Source organism: Phyllosticta citribraziliensis, assembly GCF_038025025.1.
Source record: "Phyllosticta citribraziliensis strain CPC 17464 chromosome Unknown J3D65scaffold_2, whole genome shotgun sequence".
NCBI lineage: Eukaryota > Fungi > Ascomycota > Dothideomycetes > Botryosphaeriales > Phyllostictaceae > Phyllosticta > Phyllosticta citribraziliensis.
Window position 1 is genome coordinate 2676068 of NW_027117339.1, and position 15634 is coordinate 2691701.

General features: G+C 57.8%; 7 protein-coding genes across 7 annotated transcripts; 4 read left to right on the forward strand and 3 right to left on the reverse strand.

Moving 5' to 3' along the window:
* The first annotated feature begins 417 nt into the window (after positions 1–417).
* On the forward strand, positions 418–1964 carry J3D65DRAFT_615290 (uncharacterized protein). Its single transcript, XM_066799308.1, has 2 exons — positions 418–505; positions 552–1964. The coding sequence occupies exon 2, from the start codon at positions 568–570 to the stop codon at positions 1549–1551; it is 984 nt and encodes a 327-aa protein (XP_066659179.1). The 5' UTR covers positions 418–505; positions 552–567; the 3' UTR covers positions 1552–1964.
* On the forward strand, positions 1965–5806 carry J3D65DRAFT_584524 (E1-E2 ATPase-domain-containing protein; the record flags this gene model as incomplete). Its single annotated transcript, XM_066797740.1, has 2 exons — positions 1965–2548; positions 2630–5806. Exons 1-2 carry the CDS (start codon positions 2111–2113, stop codon positions 5804–5806), a joined length of 3615 nt encoding a protein of 1204 aa, XP_066659180.1. The 5' UTR covers positions 1965–2110.
* Positions 5807–6335: 529 nt separating this feature from the next.
* J3D65DRAFT_691234 (beta-glucosidase 5) lies at positions 6336–8655 on the reverse strand (the record flags this gene model as incomplete). The annotated part of the gene is made up of 2 exons (XM_066803918.1): positions 6336–8440; positions 8472–8655. The coding sequence occupies 2 exons, from the start codon at positions 8653–8655 to the stop codon at positions 6780–6782; spliced, it is 1845 nt and encodes a 614-aa protein (XP_066659181.1). The 3' UTR covers positions 6336–6779.
* A 743-nt stretch (positions 8656–9398) lies between these two features.
* Positions 9399–11509, reverse strand: J3D65DRAFT_233062 (UV radiation resistance protein and autophagy-related subunit 14-domain-containing protein). The gene is made up of 2 exons (XM_066794702.1): positions 10536–11509; positions 9399–10482 (listed from the first exon to the last, which is right to left on the reverse strand). The coding sequence occupies exons 1-2, from the start codon at positions 11170–11172 to the stop codon at positions 9569–9571; spliced, it is 1551 nt and encodes a 516-aa protein (XP_066659182.1). The 5' UTR covers positions 11173–11509; the 3' UTR covers positions 9399–9568.
* A 58-nt stretch (positions 11510–11567) lies between these two features.
* On the forward strand, positions 11568–12221 carry J3D65DRAFT_665204 (uncharacterized protein; the record flags this gene model as incomplete). The annotated part of the gene is made up of 4 exons (XM_066802821.1): positions 11568–11891; positions 11941–11999; positions 12053–12117; positions 12166–12221. The coding sequence occupies 4 exons, from the start codon at positions 11568–11570 to the stop codon at positions 12219–12221; spliced, it is 504 nt and encodes a 167-aa protein (XP_066659183.1).
* Positions 12222–12560: 339 nt separating this feature from the next.
* On the reverse strand, positions 12561–13190 carry J3D65DRAFT_665205 (cytosine deaminase; the record flags this gene model as incomplete). Its single annotated transcript, XM_066802822.1, has 4 exons — positions 12561–12591; positions 12644–12909; positions 12974–13059; positions 13115–13190. 4 exons carry the CDS (start codon positions 13188–13190, stop codon positions 12561–12563), a joined length of 459 nt encoding a protein of 152 aa, XP_066659184.1.
* A 704-nt stretch (positions 13191–13894) lies between these two features.
* On the forward strand, positions 13895–15250 carry J3D65DRAFT_547969 (uncharacterized protein; the record flags this gene model as incomplete). The annotated part of the gene is made up of 3 exons (XM_066796879.1): positions 13895–14000; positions 14054–14872; positions 14925–15250. 3 exons carry the CDS (start codon positions 13895–13897, stop codon positions 15248–15250), a joined length of 1251 nt encoding a protein of 416 aa, XP_066659185.1.
* Positions 15251–15634: the final 384 nt, after the last annotated feature.

The window sequence follows — 15634 nt, forward strand, 5'->3', positions numbered from 1 at the left end:
GAGGCTACCTAGGGCGAGCGTGCATGGTTTCGGTGGTAAAAGTTAGCTTGCAAGGGACCAAGGGTCTTGAAGGAAAAGAGACCTCCTGGCAATGCAACTGCATGCAGGGAGCGTTCGTTCACTGCCAGTTACGCCCATCGAGTTGTCGTCCGCTATCGAATTGCGCTTAGAGGCGAGAGTAGCCCTCTGCGATCACATCTCGCTGAGGTAGCAGTTGTCTGCCGTCACGGTTGTGCTGAGGGAACAGTCGTCCGTCTGCAGCTTCTCATCCTCGACAGGAAAGTAGTGGCTGATGGACAGTGTGGCTAGGGATTTTAGGGTGGCTGGAGCTTTGACTTTCCCCAGCCGTGTCGGTTAAGGTACCGGTACCCGAAGCCTCCCGGGTCCCGCCCTTTGAGCTTGAATCAACATCCTCCACAGCAACTTTCTACAAACTGAATCCTTTGTCGCCTCAGAGCTGCTTCGACGTCGGGATTCTCAGCCAGAAACACAGGTGTCCTAGTTTGTACAATGGCATATCCAGTTTGCGTGTCGCACTAACGTCGCCTCAGGAAGCACAGAGTATCCATGTTCACGCCAAAACGTGCGAGCGCGTCTGGTGGGCAGACACGAGGAAGACCATATCGGGGCAACGGCGGCGGCAGCACGCCATCCAGTGGTCGAAAGGGAAGAGCCCAAGGCAGCTTCTACCACGACACTTGGTATTGCGCCTGCAAGCCAAAGCTGCCGGCGAAACACCTGCAGTCCAGGACGTCTAGAAACCCGGGCCGGTGGTTCTTCATTTGTCCGCAGCAGCATAACGAGGAGCAGTGCGGCTTTTTCATGTGGGAGGATGAGGCAGAAGCAGCATCGAAGCGAGGCCCTGATGAGGACAGAGACGGCGGTCCAGAGGATTCCATGACAGCACGCAACCGACACACTCTGGATGAGCGGAACGGGATTCCAACATCGCCCCCGCCGGTATACCAGTCTCAGGCCACGCCCAGCGCCAAGCGGAAATTCCAAGAGGAGGCTGACGGAGGCTTGGAGGACGAGCTTGGCTTCGAGGTCGCTGCCTCGGAGGCATGGCAGCTAGGGCGTGCGATAGCTCCCTTTACCCCACGAAAGGCGAAGAGGAGCAGCACAGGTGCGACGCCAGCGGCAGCACATGAGCTACCAAAAACACCATTATCAGTGAGCAAAACGGTGACGCCAACAAGCAGCCAGCCCTTTCGGACAGCAAGGGACAGGGACATGGCAAGTCCGGCAGGCTCGGGCGACAAGGATGTCGGAGAAACGCTTGTGGGCGAGGTCATGGGGCTGTTTAGGGACCGGCGCGTCGACGTGGGAAAAGAAACGGCCGAAGCGCTTCAGAGCATGCTTCGCAGGCACGTATTACGCGCCCAGGGCATCGCCAGGGGCAGAGAGATTGCTCGGCTGGCGCTGAATGAGAAGATGGCGCTGGTAAGCGAGCTACAGGCGAAGATTCAGACGTTGGAGGCCGAACTGGAGACACGCAAGGCGATTTTGGACAAGATCAGCTGGCAGCGGGAGACGGGGCAGTTTGAGTGACGAGGGGGCCAAGCCAGAAAAAGAAGGACCATGTCGTGAGGGTGGAGTGCCGTGGTACACTGGCTGCGAGGGGCCTGTGCATGGGGTGTGGTGTTTCATGGTGATGACGTGCGTCGAGACGAGACGAGTCGAGTCGAGCAGCGCAGTGGGCGCGTGGAGAAACAGATGAAGAGGATGCAGTCTTTCCCCTGCGTCGACCACAGCACAGCATCAGCGCAAGGCCAGCGACGGGATGAGGTTGTTTGGTTTGGTCTGGTCGGCGGGCGGAGCGGCACGTCAGGCGGGAGGAAAGCTTAGCTTGGGGGCGTCCGGGTGCGGTCCTTGTGCGGTTGCGCGAAAAGTGCGACTGGCTGCCCTGCCACCACGGAATGCGCAGACAATCGTACAAGAATGCTCCGCGCAACCCACCCACGGCATCCACCTCGCTCCCTCTTCACCACACCACCTGCATCACGACCTGCATTGCCCTTGCTGCAGCCCACAAAAGTTTCACTCGGGGTTTCAGCCACATTCCGCTGCCCAGTGCGACCTGGACCTGCACCTGTCCCAAATACCACCCATGCCGGGCCACGCCTCCCACGGCCCTGTCCGCAAGGACACGACCATTTTCATATCTAACCTGCACTGTCCCTCCTGCATCACAAGCATCCAAGAGTCTCTGGCAGGCCTGTCTCCGCCCCCGTCGCATATTTCTCATTCCATCGTCAACCACTGCGTCACCGTCCACCACGACTCCCGCCTGCCCCAGGACCAAATCTTGAAGGCCTTGGACCTCGCTGGCTTCGAGATCCACAGCGTCTTCGACGGCGCTACCCCAGTAAACTCTCCCAGGATCACCTCCTCCTCGGATCAGGATCCCGAGTGGGCTTCTAGCCTCGACCAAGCCGTCCGCTACTGGACACAGTCATGGACTACTAGCAGCAAAGCTCCAACCACCGACACCGAAATGCACAAGCGCGAGAGACACCTTGCCCAATGCGCCCTCTGCGCCGCAGAGGTCAGCCCGGCCGATGCTCCCCAAAAGGTCCACCCTGACGCTGGCGTCGAATTGGACGTCCTCCGCCTTGTTGACAAGAAGGAGGACTACGACATTGAAAAATACAGCATCGACTCTGGAATCTCGAGGTGGAGCTTGGACTCCGTCATAGCCACCGAACCAAAAGCGCCCCAGTCCTTTCAAGCGACGATCGCCATCACCGGCATGACGTGTTCCGCTTGTGTAGCCGCTATCACGCGCATGGTGCAGGAACTCCCTTGCGTCAAGTCCATCGCCGTCTCTCTCCTGACGCACAGTGCCCAAGTTCAGTTCCGGGACAAGGGGAATCTCGATGCCATCATTGGCACAATCGAAGACGCCGGGTTCGACGCTGCTCTTGATAGTGTCGAGGAGATTCAGCAGAATGGCCAGAGAAAGTCCATCATCGAGCCGCCGAATGACAAATGGAAGGCAGTCTACTCCATCGGGGGCATGACCTGTAGCGCATGCACCAACAGCGTCAACGATGCACTCAAGATGGTCGACTGCGTCGACACTGTCGATGTCAACTTGATTTCCAACAGCGCCACTGTTGTCTTTACCGGGAAAGACAATGCGGACCAGATCAAGGAGGCCATTGAAGATGCCGGATTCGATGCGGCCCTGGACAGTGTCCAAGCAGCGGGCCAGGACGAGGTAAGAGATGCCAAAAGGACCGTGTCTATCCGCGTCGACGGCATGTTCTGCCACCACTGTCCTGCTGTTGTCACAGGTGCCATCACGCGCAAATTCGATGGAGCTGTGGTAGTGTTGAAAGAGGCTACGTTTGACGACCCCATAGTCCAAGTCAAGTACGTGCCAAAGGTTCCCACTCTCAGTATCCGGACGATTCTTGCGTGTATTTCAGAGGCCAACTCTGCATTCGAGCCTTCGGTCTACAAACCTCCAACCATTGAAGAGCGCGCTCGGGAGTTGCACGCCAGAGAAAGAAGGAGGATCTTGGTGCGCCTTGCGCTGTCCATCACAATCGCCATCCCCACCTTTGTCATCGGCATCGTCTACATGAGCCTGGTGCCCGAACACGACCCAGGGAAGATGTTTCTCATGGGTGGCATGTTCTCGGGGCACGTCAGCCGCACCCAGTGGGCTCTCTTCATCCTCGCGACCCCTGTGTACTTCCTCGCGGCTGACACCTTCCACAAGAAGGCGATCAAGGAAATCAAGGCCTTGTGGCGCCCTGGAAGCAAAGTGCCGATCCTCCAAAGATTCTACCGTTTCGGCAGCATGAACATGCTCATGTCGCTCGGCACCTCGATTGCATACTTCGCTTCGGTGGCCGAACTTGCTCTTAGTGCGACAGGGACAGAGCATGTGGGAGATGAAAATTTTTACTTCGACTCGGTCGTCTTCTTGACCATGTTCCTGCTCATTGGCAGGTTCCTCGAGGCTTATAGCAAGACCAAGACCGGGGACGCAGTGACGGCTCTGGGCAAGCTGAGACCAGACGAGGCGACTCTGGTTGACCCGGTGCAAATGCAAGATCAGAAAATCAGCGTCGATCTGCTTGAAGTTGGTGACACCGTTCGGGTTCAACACGGAAGCTCGCCCCCATTCGACGGAGAGGTGCTCGACGCCAGCACCAAGTTTGACGAATCTAGCCTTACGGGAGAGTCGCGGCCGGTGACGAAAGAGATTGGAGACACTGTCTTTGCGGGCACGGTCAACAAAGGAGGGCCGATCCAAGTCAAACTCTCCAGCATCTCCGGTACATCGATGCTTGACCAGATCATCAAAGTCGTCCGCGAAGGCCAGACTCGCCGAGCCCCTGTCGAGCGGGTTGCAGATCTCATCACCGGTCACTTTGTTCCTTGTGTCGTGCTCATCGCCGTCATTACATGGGTCGTGTGGCTCTCGCTGGGTCTTAGTGGCACGCTGCCACAAGAGTACCAAGGTGGCCACACTGGTAGCTGGGTGCTGTGGTCTTTGCGGTTCGCGATCTCACTGTTCGTTGTCGCCTGTCCTTGTGGTATCGGTCTTGCGTCGCCGACAGCGCTCTTCGTTGGTGGTGGTTTGGCCGCAGGTTATGGGATTTTGGTCAAGGGTGGTGGCGAGGCATTCCAAGAAGCGAGCGATCTTGACTGCATCGTGTTTGACAAGACGGGTACACTGACACAGGGAGGTGACCCAGCGGTGACAGACGCAGAGATCGTCCGAGGCCAAAATGCCATGGAAGTTCTCGGTGTCGCTCGTAGACTTGAAGAAGCCAGCGGACATCCCATAGCCACCGCCATCACGTCTTACTGCGCCGCCCACACCACCGAGGATTATGAAACAGTCTCAGTCGAAGAGATTCCTGGCAAAGGCCTCAAGGGTTCCTTTGAGTCGAAAGAGTTCTCCGACAGGTCCATGGAGGCCATTCTGGGAAACGAGGCCTTGATGGCCGACCACAACGTATACATTGGCTCTGCAACGACGGAACTTTTGGACAGCTGGAAAAGGCAAGGCAAGTCGGTCGCCCTGATGGCCGTCAAGTCAGACGATGCCTCGACCAAGAGTCTCGCAGACCAAGATTCCTCAGACCGCTGGAAGCTCGCCGCGCTCTTCGCCATCTCCGACGCTCTCCGTCCTGAATCCGCCGCCGTCATCGCCTCGCTCCAACAGCGCGGCATCGACGTGTGGATGCTTTCTGGCGACAACCCGACCACGGCCAACGCCGTCGGTTCGCAGATTGGCATTCCTTCGTCCAACATCATCGCCGGCGTGCTCCCAGACCAGAAGGCGGATAAGATCCAGCACCTGCAGAAGACGCTGCCCTCGCGGAACAAGAAGAACCAAAAATCCGGCCGCGCCATCGTCGCCATGGTGGGCGACGGCATCAACGACTCGCCGGCGCTGACAACAGCCGACGTAGGCATCGCCATCGGCTCCGGCTCCGACGTGGCCATCTCGTCGGCCGACTTCATCCTCGTGACGTCGCACCTCGAGGCGGTCCTCACGCTCGTCGACCTCAGCCGCAAGGTGTTCCGCCGCGTGTGGTTCAACTTTGCCTGGGCCCTCATCTACAACCTGTGCGCCATGCCCATCGCCGCCGGCGTGCTGTACCCGATCAAGAGCAACGGCTCGCACATCCGCCTCGATCCCGTGTGGGCCAGTCTGGCCATGGCCTTGAGCAGCGTCAGCGTCGTCTGCAGCAGTCTGCTCTTGCGCAGCCGCATCCCTGGCGTTGGCTTCCGCCGCGGCACTCCAGTGCAACAACCGCAGCAGCAGCAGCAGCAGTAGGCAGCAACCCAAAGAACGATTTTTCGGTGCGGATTGAGCAAATGGGGAGGAGTGCGCAAAAGAAGAACGATGAGAAACAAGCTGCCTTTAGCGCGACGATGACGCTTACGACTTGTAGTGATACCCGGCGTGGTCGTGCCCCCCCACCAAGTCGATCTTGGTTGGGCGTGCTGTCAAATGGTTGTTGGATTGATTTTCTTGGATGGCTTGGGTCGTCTACCTACCTACCCTTTTTCCCTTTTCCTGTAGCAAGGATTCCAAAGTCTCTATTTTCTATCATTCGTTGGTGTCATTGTTGATGTCATGTGCGCGTGGTGCTGTGAATGCTCACCACCTGCAGGCTGGCTTGCATTGAATCAAGATCGAGCTCGGCAGTTGGTGCTAAAGAATTGATACCCCTGGCACTGCAACACATCTAGGAAGCATCCGTTTGCGACCGTGGATGAAGTTAGGGAGCTGTCATCCACGACCGCAGCTACACGCAGAGCATCATCCCTTTCGACGCCCACCTTAGCCACGACCCGACACATATTCTCCAGCAAGTGCAGCAGCGGGCTTCAGCTTGATTGATGGGTCGTGAAGTCAGTCTTGAATGCTCCTTGTGACTAGCCCTTGTAGACGCTTGAATGCTCCTTCGTGTCTGGCCAAAGGTGGCTGCAATGATCCCCGTCAATTAGAAGTCAAAAAGTGTGGGTGCTTTCGAGGTCTCAGTCCTCCAACAGCAGATTCCACGGCCTTGCCCTGTCGAGAGATGTCTTGGATTCAAATAGAAATTACACACTAGACAGGTCTTCTGTTGGTTGCACCACGAGGTAGGTATTGCATCTGCTCTCTCAATTGGAATAATTGGGTGTACAAAAGAAAAAAACAGAACCAACATGGTATCACTTTTCCACCACGCTCGCTCAGCAACCAAATCTGCAATCCGCCTCGAATAACCACCACCGCGACTACATTACAACTACGCTAGCGTTTAAAAGTCAAGGTCGACATCGACGTCAATGCCCTCGGACGAGATGGAGGCCGAGATGGTGAGGCCGCCAATCTTGAGCTCGCCAGAGATCAGCTCAATCTGCTCGGCGCAGCCAAAGTAGCCCTCGACGCCCCACTCGCCGCCCTCCTTCCAGGTGTCGTCGCCGTAGGAGAAGAGGACCGAGTGGGTACCGGCCTTCTCGATGATGCTCTTGATGGCCGTGGCCTGCTCCGTGGTGCCGGCGATGGCGTTGGCGTTGTTGCTGCTGCTCTGGTGGGGCCAGCCGGACTCGAGGTTGAAGACCTCGGTCACGTCGCTGTGCGACGGGCAGGCCTTGGAGGCGAGACCGAGCTGGCTGACGACGAAGTCACCGGCGTCCTCGGCGGCGGTGTTGCCGTCGAAGAAGGGCTGGACGTTGACACCGATGACATCGATGGCAGGGCAGATGTAGGTGTTGAAGGACTCTTGCTGGACAATGTTGACCGTCTCACTCGTAGTAAAAGCCTTGGAGGCCAGGCCGGCGCTCTTGAAGGTCGACTTGACGGTGGTGATGAACTCTCCGAGCTCCTGGGCGGTGGCCCAGCCGTTGAAGACAGCCTCGTTACCGATGACAACCATGTCGACCAAGTCCCAGTTGCTGCCCTCCTTGGCCCAGCTCTGGATCTCGGTAACCTGGTCCTGAGTGTCCTGGGCGGAGATGCCGTCAGACTTGACGTAGATGCCAATGATCATCTTGAGGGTGGACTCGGAGCAGGCAGCACCGACGTTGACGAGACCGTCGCAGTCGGTGGCGTACAGGCGGACAGTGGTGAAGCCCTTGTCCTTGATGTCGGCAATGTCGGTCTTGACGTCGTCGGCGCTCTTGCAAGTGCCGTCAGAGTTGTAAGGCGTGTAGGTAATGGCCCACTGGTTGCCGTTGGTGGTCAGTCCGTTGCCGCCGTTGGCCGAGGTGGAAGGCGAGGCAGAGGGAGTGCTGGCGGAGCCCTGAGCAGAGCCAGTGAGAGCCGGGGTCGGGGTAGCAGAGTTCGCGACGGGAGCGCTGCTGGAGGGGGTGGCAGAGGCACCGCCGACGGCGCTCGAGGCCGAGATGGGGCCAGTGGCGGTGCTCTCGGTGCCGTCAACCGGGCAAGTGTAGACATCGTTCGTCTTGGTGATGGTGACGGTGCGCTCAGGCTGAGTGTAGGTGCCGGGCGTGTAGGACGTCACCTTGGGGTAGTCGGCGGTGGTGTCGGCGGGGACGGTCGTGGTGACCGGGGGCACGACAGTGTAGACGCCGTTGCCGGGGCAGTAGTACGAGGTCGTCTTGATGACGCTGGTGGTGGTGGAGCCAGACGTCTCGACGGTAGCGTAAGGGCACGTGACGGTGGTCTCGGTGACGACCGAGGTGGTGACGCCGCCGTAGGTGTTGACACCGGACGTCAGAGTCTGGGTGGTGACGACGGGGACGGTGGTCACTTGGGTGAGGGTGACGGTCCTGGCGGGAATGGTGTAGGTGCCCGGGGTGGCGTAGGTGGTGATGAAGGGAGTGGGGACGTTGTCCGGGACAGAGGAGCTGGCAGCCGGAGTCGAGCTCAGAGCCTCAGTCGACGGGGTGACGGCGGGCGTCGAGGAAGCCGGGGGCACCACCTGGGTCTGGGTGACGACTGATGGAGCATAAGCGACTGGGCCGAAAGAGGAATTGTCGAAACTCACGCTGAGGGGGACCCGTGACGGTGGTAACGTAGGTGCTGCAGACGCACTCGTCGGCGGCGTCGCGGAGCTCGAGCTGACCCGGCTGGCGGCGCTGGTGGAAGCTCTGGTGGCTGTCGTGGCCATGGGCGGCCGCCGTGTTGCCGAGCAGGGCGCCGGCGGCCACGGCCAAGAGGGCAGACTTCATGTTGGACGTTTTTCGTTTGTGTCAGAAGAGAGGGCAGGTATCCGCTGAACGAGTGAAGCGGACTGGAGAGATGTAGAGCGAGCAAAAAGAACGACTGAGGCTGGGCCCTTGTGAAGTGGAAGGCCGTCGAGGGCGAGGGACGGTGGGCTTTTGATAGACGGCCAGGGGCGTCGTGTTGGAGGGCCATGGTGCACGAGGAAATTGGGCCTCTGGGGATCCGCAGCGACAGGCCACTCAGAGGCTGCCCCTGGCGCGCGGAGTGTGCTCTGGCTTCTGCGCTGCTCAGCCCAGTGGGCGAGGGCGAGGGGACCAAGTGACGTCTCCGCCATCGAGCGCCAAGGCGTCAGAGCACAGTCGGTCCAAATTTCATCACGACGACAGCGGCATCGATCCACGCCCTCGGCCCTGCTGCACCACACCACATTTCGATCAGCTCGAGCCGTGGCTGTACGAGTAGACTACTGGAACGGTTCGAGAGTATCGTATTTGCCGGCATTGATGGCGTCGCGTGTTGAAGATTCGACCAGAGGTTGAGGCTCTGCTCGGAGCGGGTGCGAGCTAAAGCCGGCCCCATCAACCACCAACTCCTTTTTCCTTTTCCTGTTCCTATTCGCCTGCCACCACCACTTCTGTACCGATGCCGGGAGCAGTTAGCCCTCCCGCGTGCCGTCGTAAAGCGCGGAGAAGCTTACATGTTGAGTTGGTTGGCGCGCGGATTGCTGCGCTGCCCGTGACGTGACGTGAGCCCATCTCGTTTACCGCCCTCTCGTGTCCGCGTTTCCCCTTTTGGCTCCTCGGCTGCCTTTGCCGTCGACTTCGACTTCATGCTGCCACAAACATGGCCTCTCTCCGCCTCGCCGTGGTTATTTTGAGCCTCCCAATTCATGGTCCCCGCATTCCATCTCATCTCTCTTCACCTCACCTCCTCGTTCCTGCTCTTCAATTTCATCCACCCGTTAGTGCCTCGTGTCTTGCCCTGTCGCTCATCCGTGCTCCCGTATCCTGGTCCCGCACTTGTGACCGTGGTCCCGCTCCATGTCCTCTTTACAGTGGCCCCGTTGTCTTCCTTGGCCCGTCCCGCGACTGCCTGCTCTTCCTCCTCCCTCTCCCATTCCTTTTCGTCCAACACCTCCCATTCTGCCCCCTGCATTTCGCCAAGCAAATACGACTTGACCTTGTCCACCGTCCTGGTCGGTGTCTGGAACTTCCAGCCCTTCACGAAGCTCGTGCCCTCGGCGCTTCCGAGAAACCCCTTCGACGTGCCGTGTGAAAAGTACCCCATCATGACATCGCCCCCCTGCGTCGATTTGGCCTTGGGTTCAGCCCTGCCCTTGGCATTCTCCGATTCCAAAGTCGCCAGAGTGCTGTTTGCTTCGTCAATCAGCAGTCTCCACACATTCTTCCCCAGCGGACAAATGTCCTCCCACTCATTGAATCCGCTGATTCCCTGTGACCGACACAGCCAGGCAATGTCCCAGGCCAGGAGGCTGACCCCTTCGACAAACAAGGAAAAGGCCACTGGATCCTCGTTGGCAAGCTGCGGAAGCTTTCGGTCAATGTACAAGGGCCGTGGGTGGGGCAGCGGCCGTTGGTGGTCCAGAGTACGAGAAGCGTCGGGACTGTTGCTCGACGACTGCGGCGTGCTCCCGGGGAACGGCACGTCCTTGTACGTGTAGGACGACGATGGCGGCAATACGGTGGGGAGCGGGTAGTCTTTGTGCGGCAACGTAATCTCCGCAGGCAAGCGAATGGCCAGGTAGTTGGCAACCCGCACCACAAGGCCAGCCAAGAGATTCAACGACGTCGTGACTTGTGAGGGCGGAACAGCTGTGCCAGAGTCAAAAGATATCCCTTGATAGTACCAAGTGTAGATGACGTACTGTTCAAGTCTCGTAGATCATGCACGCACACTCCTCCCATGTAGTACTCGGTCTTGACTTGTCCATCGCGGGTCCGACGTCTTCGCTGCTTCAAGCCAGCAACCTCTGCCGCATGCTTGCAGTGCCAGACCTTGCTCCGTATGTCATCTCGGTGTCCGACGTCGTCTGCCTCTTTGACTGCCCGAATAGCACTCTTGACGTTGGTCAGATCCTTGCCTCGTCGCTCGTCTATGTTGTAAGTCGCCGACTCGAGGTCGGACCGGCGCTGGCTGATGGCGGCTTTGCGAGCCGACATCTCCCTCTTTCCATCCTCGAGTTGCCTTCGCAGCAGGTCAGCCTGTTCAGTTATCTGGCGCACGCGTTCTTGGGACTCGGTGGCCGCCGCGTAGTCCCGCTCGACTGCGCTCCTCTTGGAACTTTCGTGTGTGTCAACCAGTGTCTCACCGAGTGACACGGCTTGCCCGGCTTGGTCGTCGGTCCCGCTCACCACGGCTTCGACATGTTTCGACAGCAGCTCTCTCTCCAAGAGGACTGTGGCTAGATCGATGCGCATGTTGTAGAGGGCTGCGCGGGCGCAAGTTGGGCAGTGGACGCGGACTTTTGGACTCAAGTCCTTGGCGCAAATATCACACTCCATGGCGAACGGTAGTGACGTGGAAGTCGCTGCTTGTTGGGTCAAGGTTCCGTGGTTGTGATTGTTGAGCAGTGGTTCCGATTATGCAGCTGGTGGCGCATGATGACATTTGTTGGATACCGCCCGAGTCGCTAGTCATCCATGTGAGGCCGGGAAGGGAAGCGTGAGAGGTGACAGGGAGAACCGGTGCCTTCTAGATGATGGCGGAGGTGGTTGGGAATGATGCTGCAGTGCCTTGTGAGTGAGTGAGCGGACTTTCCGTTGTTGCGACCGGGAGTGGCTTCCCTGGGCTTGTGACGCACTGCAGCGGCCAGGACCCTGCCGCCGATCTTTCGGCTCTTGGCCAAAGCTGCATCAGGTCCATTCACCAACTCAACTCCAACAATCTCACATCCACCATGGCGTCTAGACGCTCGTCAATCGAGAATGATCCAGTCTTTTCAAGTACTCCACGCAAACGGTCGCACGACATGACGATTGAACCAGGTCCAAGAACCCAATCATCATCCCCGACTTCTCAGGGCACCCAGAGAGGCATTCGCACTGCCTCGCCGACCCGTACAGACCAGCAATCAGACCAGCTTGAAGATGGTGACTTCGATCCAGACGAGCCTTTGCCGGGCCTGGATTGGACTGACCTCGAGACCCGCTACCACCAAGCCATGGAGAAACACAATCAAGAAGAGCTGAAGCTGCAGCAAGATTTCGATGCTCTCACAAAGGTGCAGATGGTGCCGTTGCTTTCTAAATGCTTTTGCTGAAGTTTTCTAGTACTTTCAAGCATGGACCAGCACGACAACCCACCATGAAACCGATCGTTCTTTTGCGCGGTAAGATTGCCCTTGTCAATTCTGATTCCCTACTTACCATGGACGCGCTGTAGTTACAAGACACGCGTGGCTTTTACAAAGCACACCGAGGAAGAAGGCGAACAGAAGCGACAGCATTGTAAGTCATTCGACCCGGCTCAACCACTCCTGCTAACGGGACATACAGATCAAAAAGTGGTGCAGGCTTTGCAAAGTGCGCTTGACCTCCTCAATGGCTCATGAAGCATTCCAAGCGCAAATTAACCATCCTGGTGCCATGCAGCTGCAATGGACGTCCTTGTTCAAGACGACAGCTCAGGATACCAGCGGCCGCCTAGATTCGCTAGCCGCGTGTCGATGACGGTCAATCTCGCAACATCGGTGACGGACTTGATTCCCAGGCACAGTCCCCACCCGGCTCGCTGCGCCATTTTGTAACCACTGGCTTCAAAGTTGCAACAGGACACGCATTAGGGGCATATGGCTCGACACTTTGGGGTTATCTCTTCAAATTTCTTAACCCGACTTGCTATCGCCGAATATAGCAGTCATCATGGGCGTTGCTTGATGGTCCATGGTGGTTCAAGCCGAAGGTTCTCCAATATCCTCATTCCTAGCGGTTTGGTCAGCGGTGATTCTTTGACGGAAATGTGGAAAAGATGTACCAATCTCCCGGCTTTTCGTTGATAAATTTAGTCATGAGAGCCTCACACTCGGGGCTCTTGACGTTGATGACCTCGATGCCTCTGGACTTTAAGTATTCTTCGCCGCCGACAAAAGTGTTGTTCTCTCCGAGGACGACGCGCTTGACCTTGTAAAGAATGCATGCGCCGGTACACATGTCGCAAGGTGACAAGGTTGTGTACATGGTCGCACCTTCGTAGGCCGAGGCGGGCAGCCTGCCAGCATTCTCAAGGGCAGAAATCTCGGCCTGGACGGGCCATTGATCAGTCACGTGTGGGCAGGAGGAAATCAACCGAAGGCGAAGGGCATACGTGAAGCGTGGCACTGCTATTCTGGACTCTCATGTTGTGGCCCCTGCCGAGAATTTTGCCATGCCTTGAGACGAGACATGCGCCGACTGGGAGGGTGGGATTAGAAACATGATGATGATAAGGTGGCAGAGGGCGGCCTACTGGGAACGCCCCCCTCGCTGTAGCCTTGCTTGGCTTCGTCGAGGGCGGCCAAAAATCCAGCGTCAGTGGTGGACATGTTAAGGCGGTAGTGAGAGGAGAATATTGGAGAAAGAGACGGTGGAAAATTTGAACATGTCGGCTTCAAGGGAAGAAGGAATTGATAAGGCGAGAGTGGCCTGTGCGTGGGTGGTGAGGGAGAGAGAACCGGAAACGAGGTGAGGTGTGGCGGTGGTTGGTATCGAGGTGCAAAGGTGAGGCGCAGGCAGCCACAGCCACAGCCACAGCCACAGCCCGGTGCAAAGTGCTGGTGCAAGTGGAAGAAGGTCGAAGGCCAAAGAAGCGAGCGAAGCCCAAGCGACAGAAGATGCTAGGTAGCCGTGCAACTCGCCGCCAACCACCACCCCCGGCCGAAAAATATCAAGCCATCCGCTTCCTCTTCCGCTAGGCAATCCTTTTGCGATTCTTGACCCCACTCGACCTGGCCCCTCTTGCTGCTCGCGCGCGCATCCGACTACTGTACGTCCTCCTGCTGTGCTGCTTTCGTCTCGGCACTACGCGCCATCTTTGCGGATTACACGCGCGACCATACCATCCCTCTTCCGCTCAACACCCAGCTCGCTCAACAAACATCGCGCTCACCCTTGTATCCTCCGCAGGCCTTCAACCGCGCTGGAACAGTTGCACCCCTCCCGCCGCCCTCTGTCCTCCACGCTCAGCCTTGCCTGACGCCCAACTCGCTGTTGACCTCATCGACTCCATTTGCCCTATCCGCTTGCCAAAATGGTCAAGGAAACAAAGTTTTACGACATCCTCGGCGTCGCGCCCGACGCCACCGAGGCCCAGCTCAAGTCTGCCTACAAGAAGGGCGCCCTGAAATATCACCCAGGTATGTCGCTCATCCACGACCGAGGCCTACCTGCAAACGCTGACGTCGCCCAGACAAGAACGCACACAACCCCGAGGCTGCCGAAATGTTCAAGGAGCTTTCTCACGCATACGAGGTCCTTCAAGATTCGCAAAGGCGTCAGCTCTATGATCAGTACGGTGAGGAAGGTCTCGAGCATGGCGGAGGCGGCGGCGGCATGGCCGCTGAGGATCTCTTTGCTCAATTCTTCGGTGCTGGCGGCGGCTTCGGCGGCATGTTCGGTGGTGGCATGTCTGATATGGGCCCGAAGAAGGCCAGGACCATCTCGCACATTCACAAGGTTTCCCTCGAGGACATTTACCGCGGCAAGGTTTCTAAGCTTGCCCTGCAAAAGTCCGTCATCTGCCCCAAGTGCACCGGCAAGGGTGGCAAGGACGGCGCCGTCAAGAAGTGCGGCAGCTGTGATGGCCGCGGTATGAAGATGATGATGCGCCAAATGGGCCCCATGATCCAGCGCTTCCAGACTGTCTGCCCCGACTGCCACGGCGAGGGCGAGACCATCCGTGACAAGGACCGCTGCAAGCAGTGCAACGGCAAGAAGACGGTCATCGAGCGCAAGGTTCTCCACGTCCATGTCGACAAGGGCGTTAAGAGCGGCACCAAGATTGAGTACCGCGGCGAGGGTGACCAGCTGCCCGACTGCGAGCCCGGTGATGTCGTCTTCGAGATTGAGCAGAAGCCCCACCCCCGTTTCCAGAGGAAGGACGACGACCTTTTCTACCACGCCCAAATCGACCTCGTCACGGCGCTGGCTGGCGGTACCCTTCACATCGAGCACCTCGACGAAAGGTGGTTGACCGTTGAGATAATACCCGGCGAGGTCATTTCTCCTGGTAAGTCTTTTCAACCATGGCTTAACTCTGGCCATTACTAACGTTTCCACAGGTGACATCAAGGTTATCCGCGGACAAGGTATGCCCTCGCCCAGGCATCACGACTATGGCAACCTGTACATCCAGTTCGACGTCAAGTTCCCGACCAAGCTTGGCGGCGAAGGCTCCCTCAGCCCCGAGGACAAGGCTGCTCTGGAACGCATCATCGGCCCACGGACCGTTACGCAGGAGCTTCCGCCTCCTGACGCCATGACCGAAGACTTCCAACTCGACAACATTGACCCCACCAGAGAGTCCGGAAGGGCGCAAGGTGCCGCGATGGATGATGATGACGACGAACACCCTGGCGCAGAGCGCGTACAGTGCGCATCTCAGTAAAAAAGACGGGGAATTTTGGAGAGAGAATTACCGGACAATCATGGACTACTGAATGACGCTTACGAGGTTTGCTTTGCATAAGACGACGACACATGCATGTTGAGGGGTATGGGCGCAAAATCTGTTTAATGGGGAGATAACAGACTTGCGCGTAAAGATGGGCGTCGATCAGACTCCAGAGCTGGATAGTAGTGGACGTAGCGGTCTGGATAAAAGCCTGGCTTCTACACCTTCTCGTCCACGCCGGTCTTCCTTTTCTTGCTTTCCCCCTTTTCCTTCACCTCTCTTTTCCTGTCGTGGTCGGCTTGTCATACTTTTTCCTTTTTTAGAGATCGAGACCACGAATGACCTTTTCTTTCCTGTCCAAACCAACCCACCTGCATT

Coding starts and splice junctions, on each gene's coding strand:
- J3D65DRAFT_615290 (XM_066799308.1), top strand. CDS start 568: ATGTTCACGCCAAAACGTGCGAGCGCGTCTGGTGGGCAGACACGAGGA.
- J3D65DRAFT_233062 (XM_066794702.1), bottom strand. CDS start 11,172: ATGGAGTGTGATATTTGCGCCAAGGACTTGAGTCCAAAAGTCCGCGTC. Junction 10,483..10,535: donor TGATCTACGAGACTTGAACA/GTACGTCATCTA, acceptor ACTCTGGCACAG/CTGTTCCGCCCTCACAAGTC.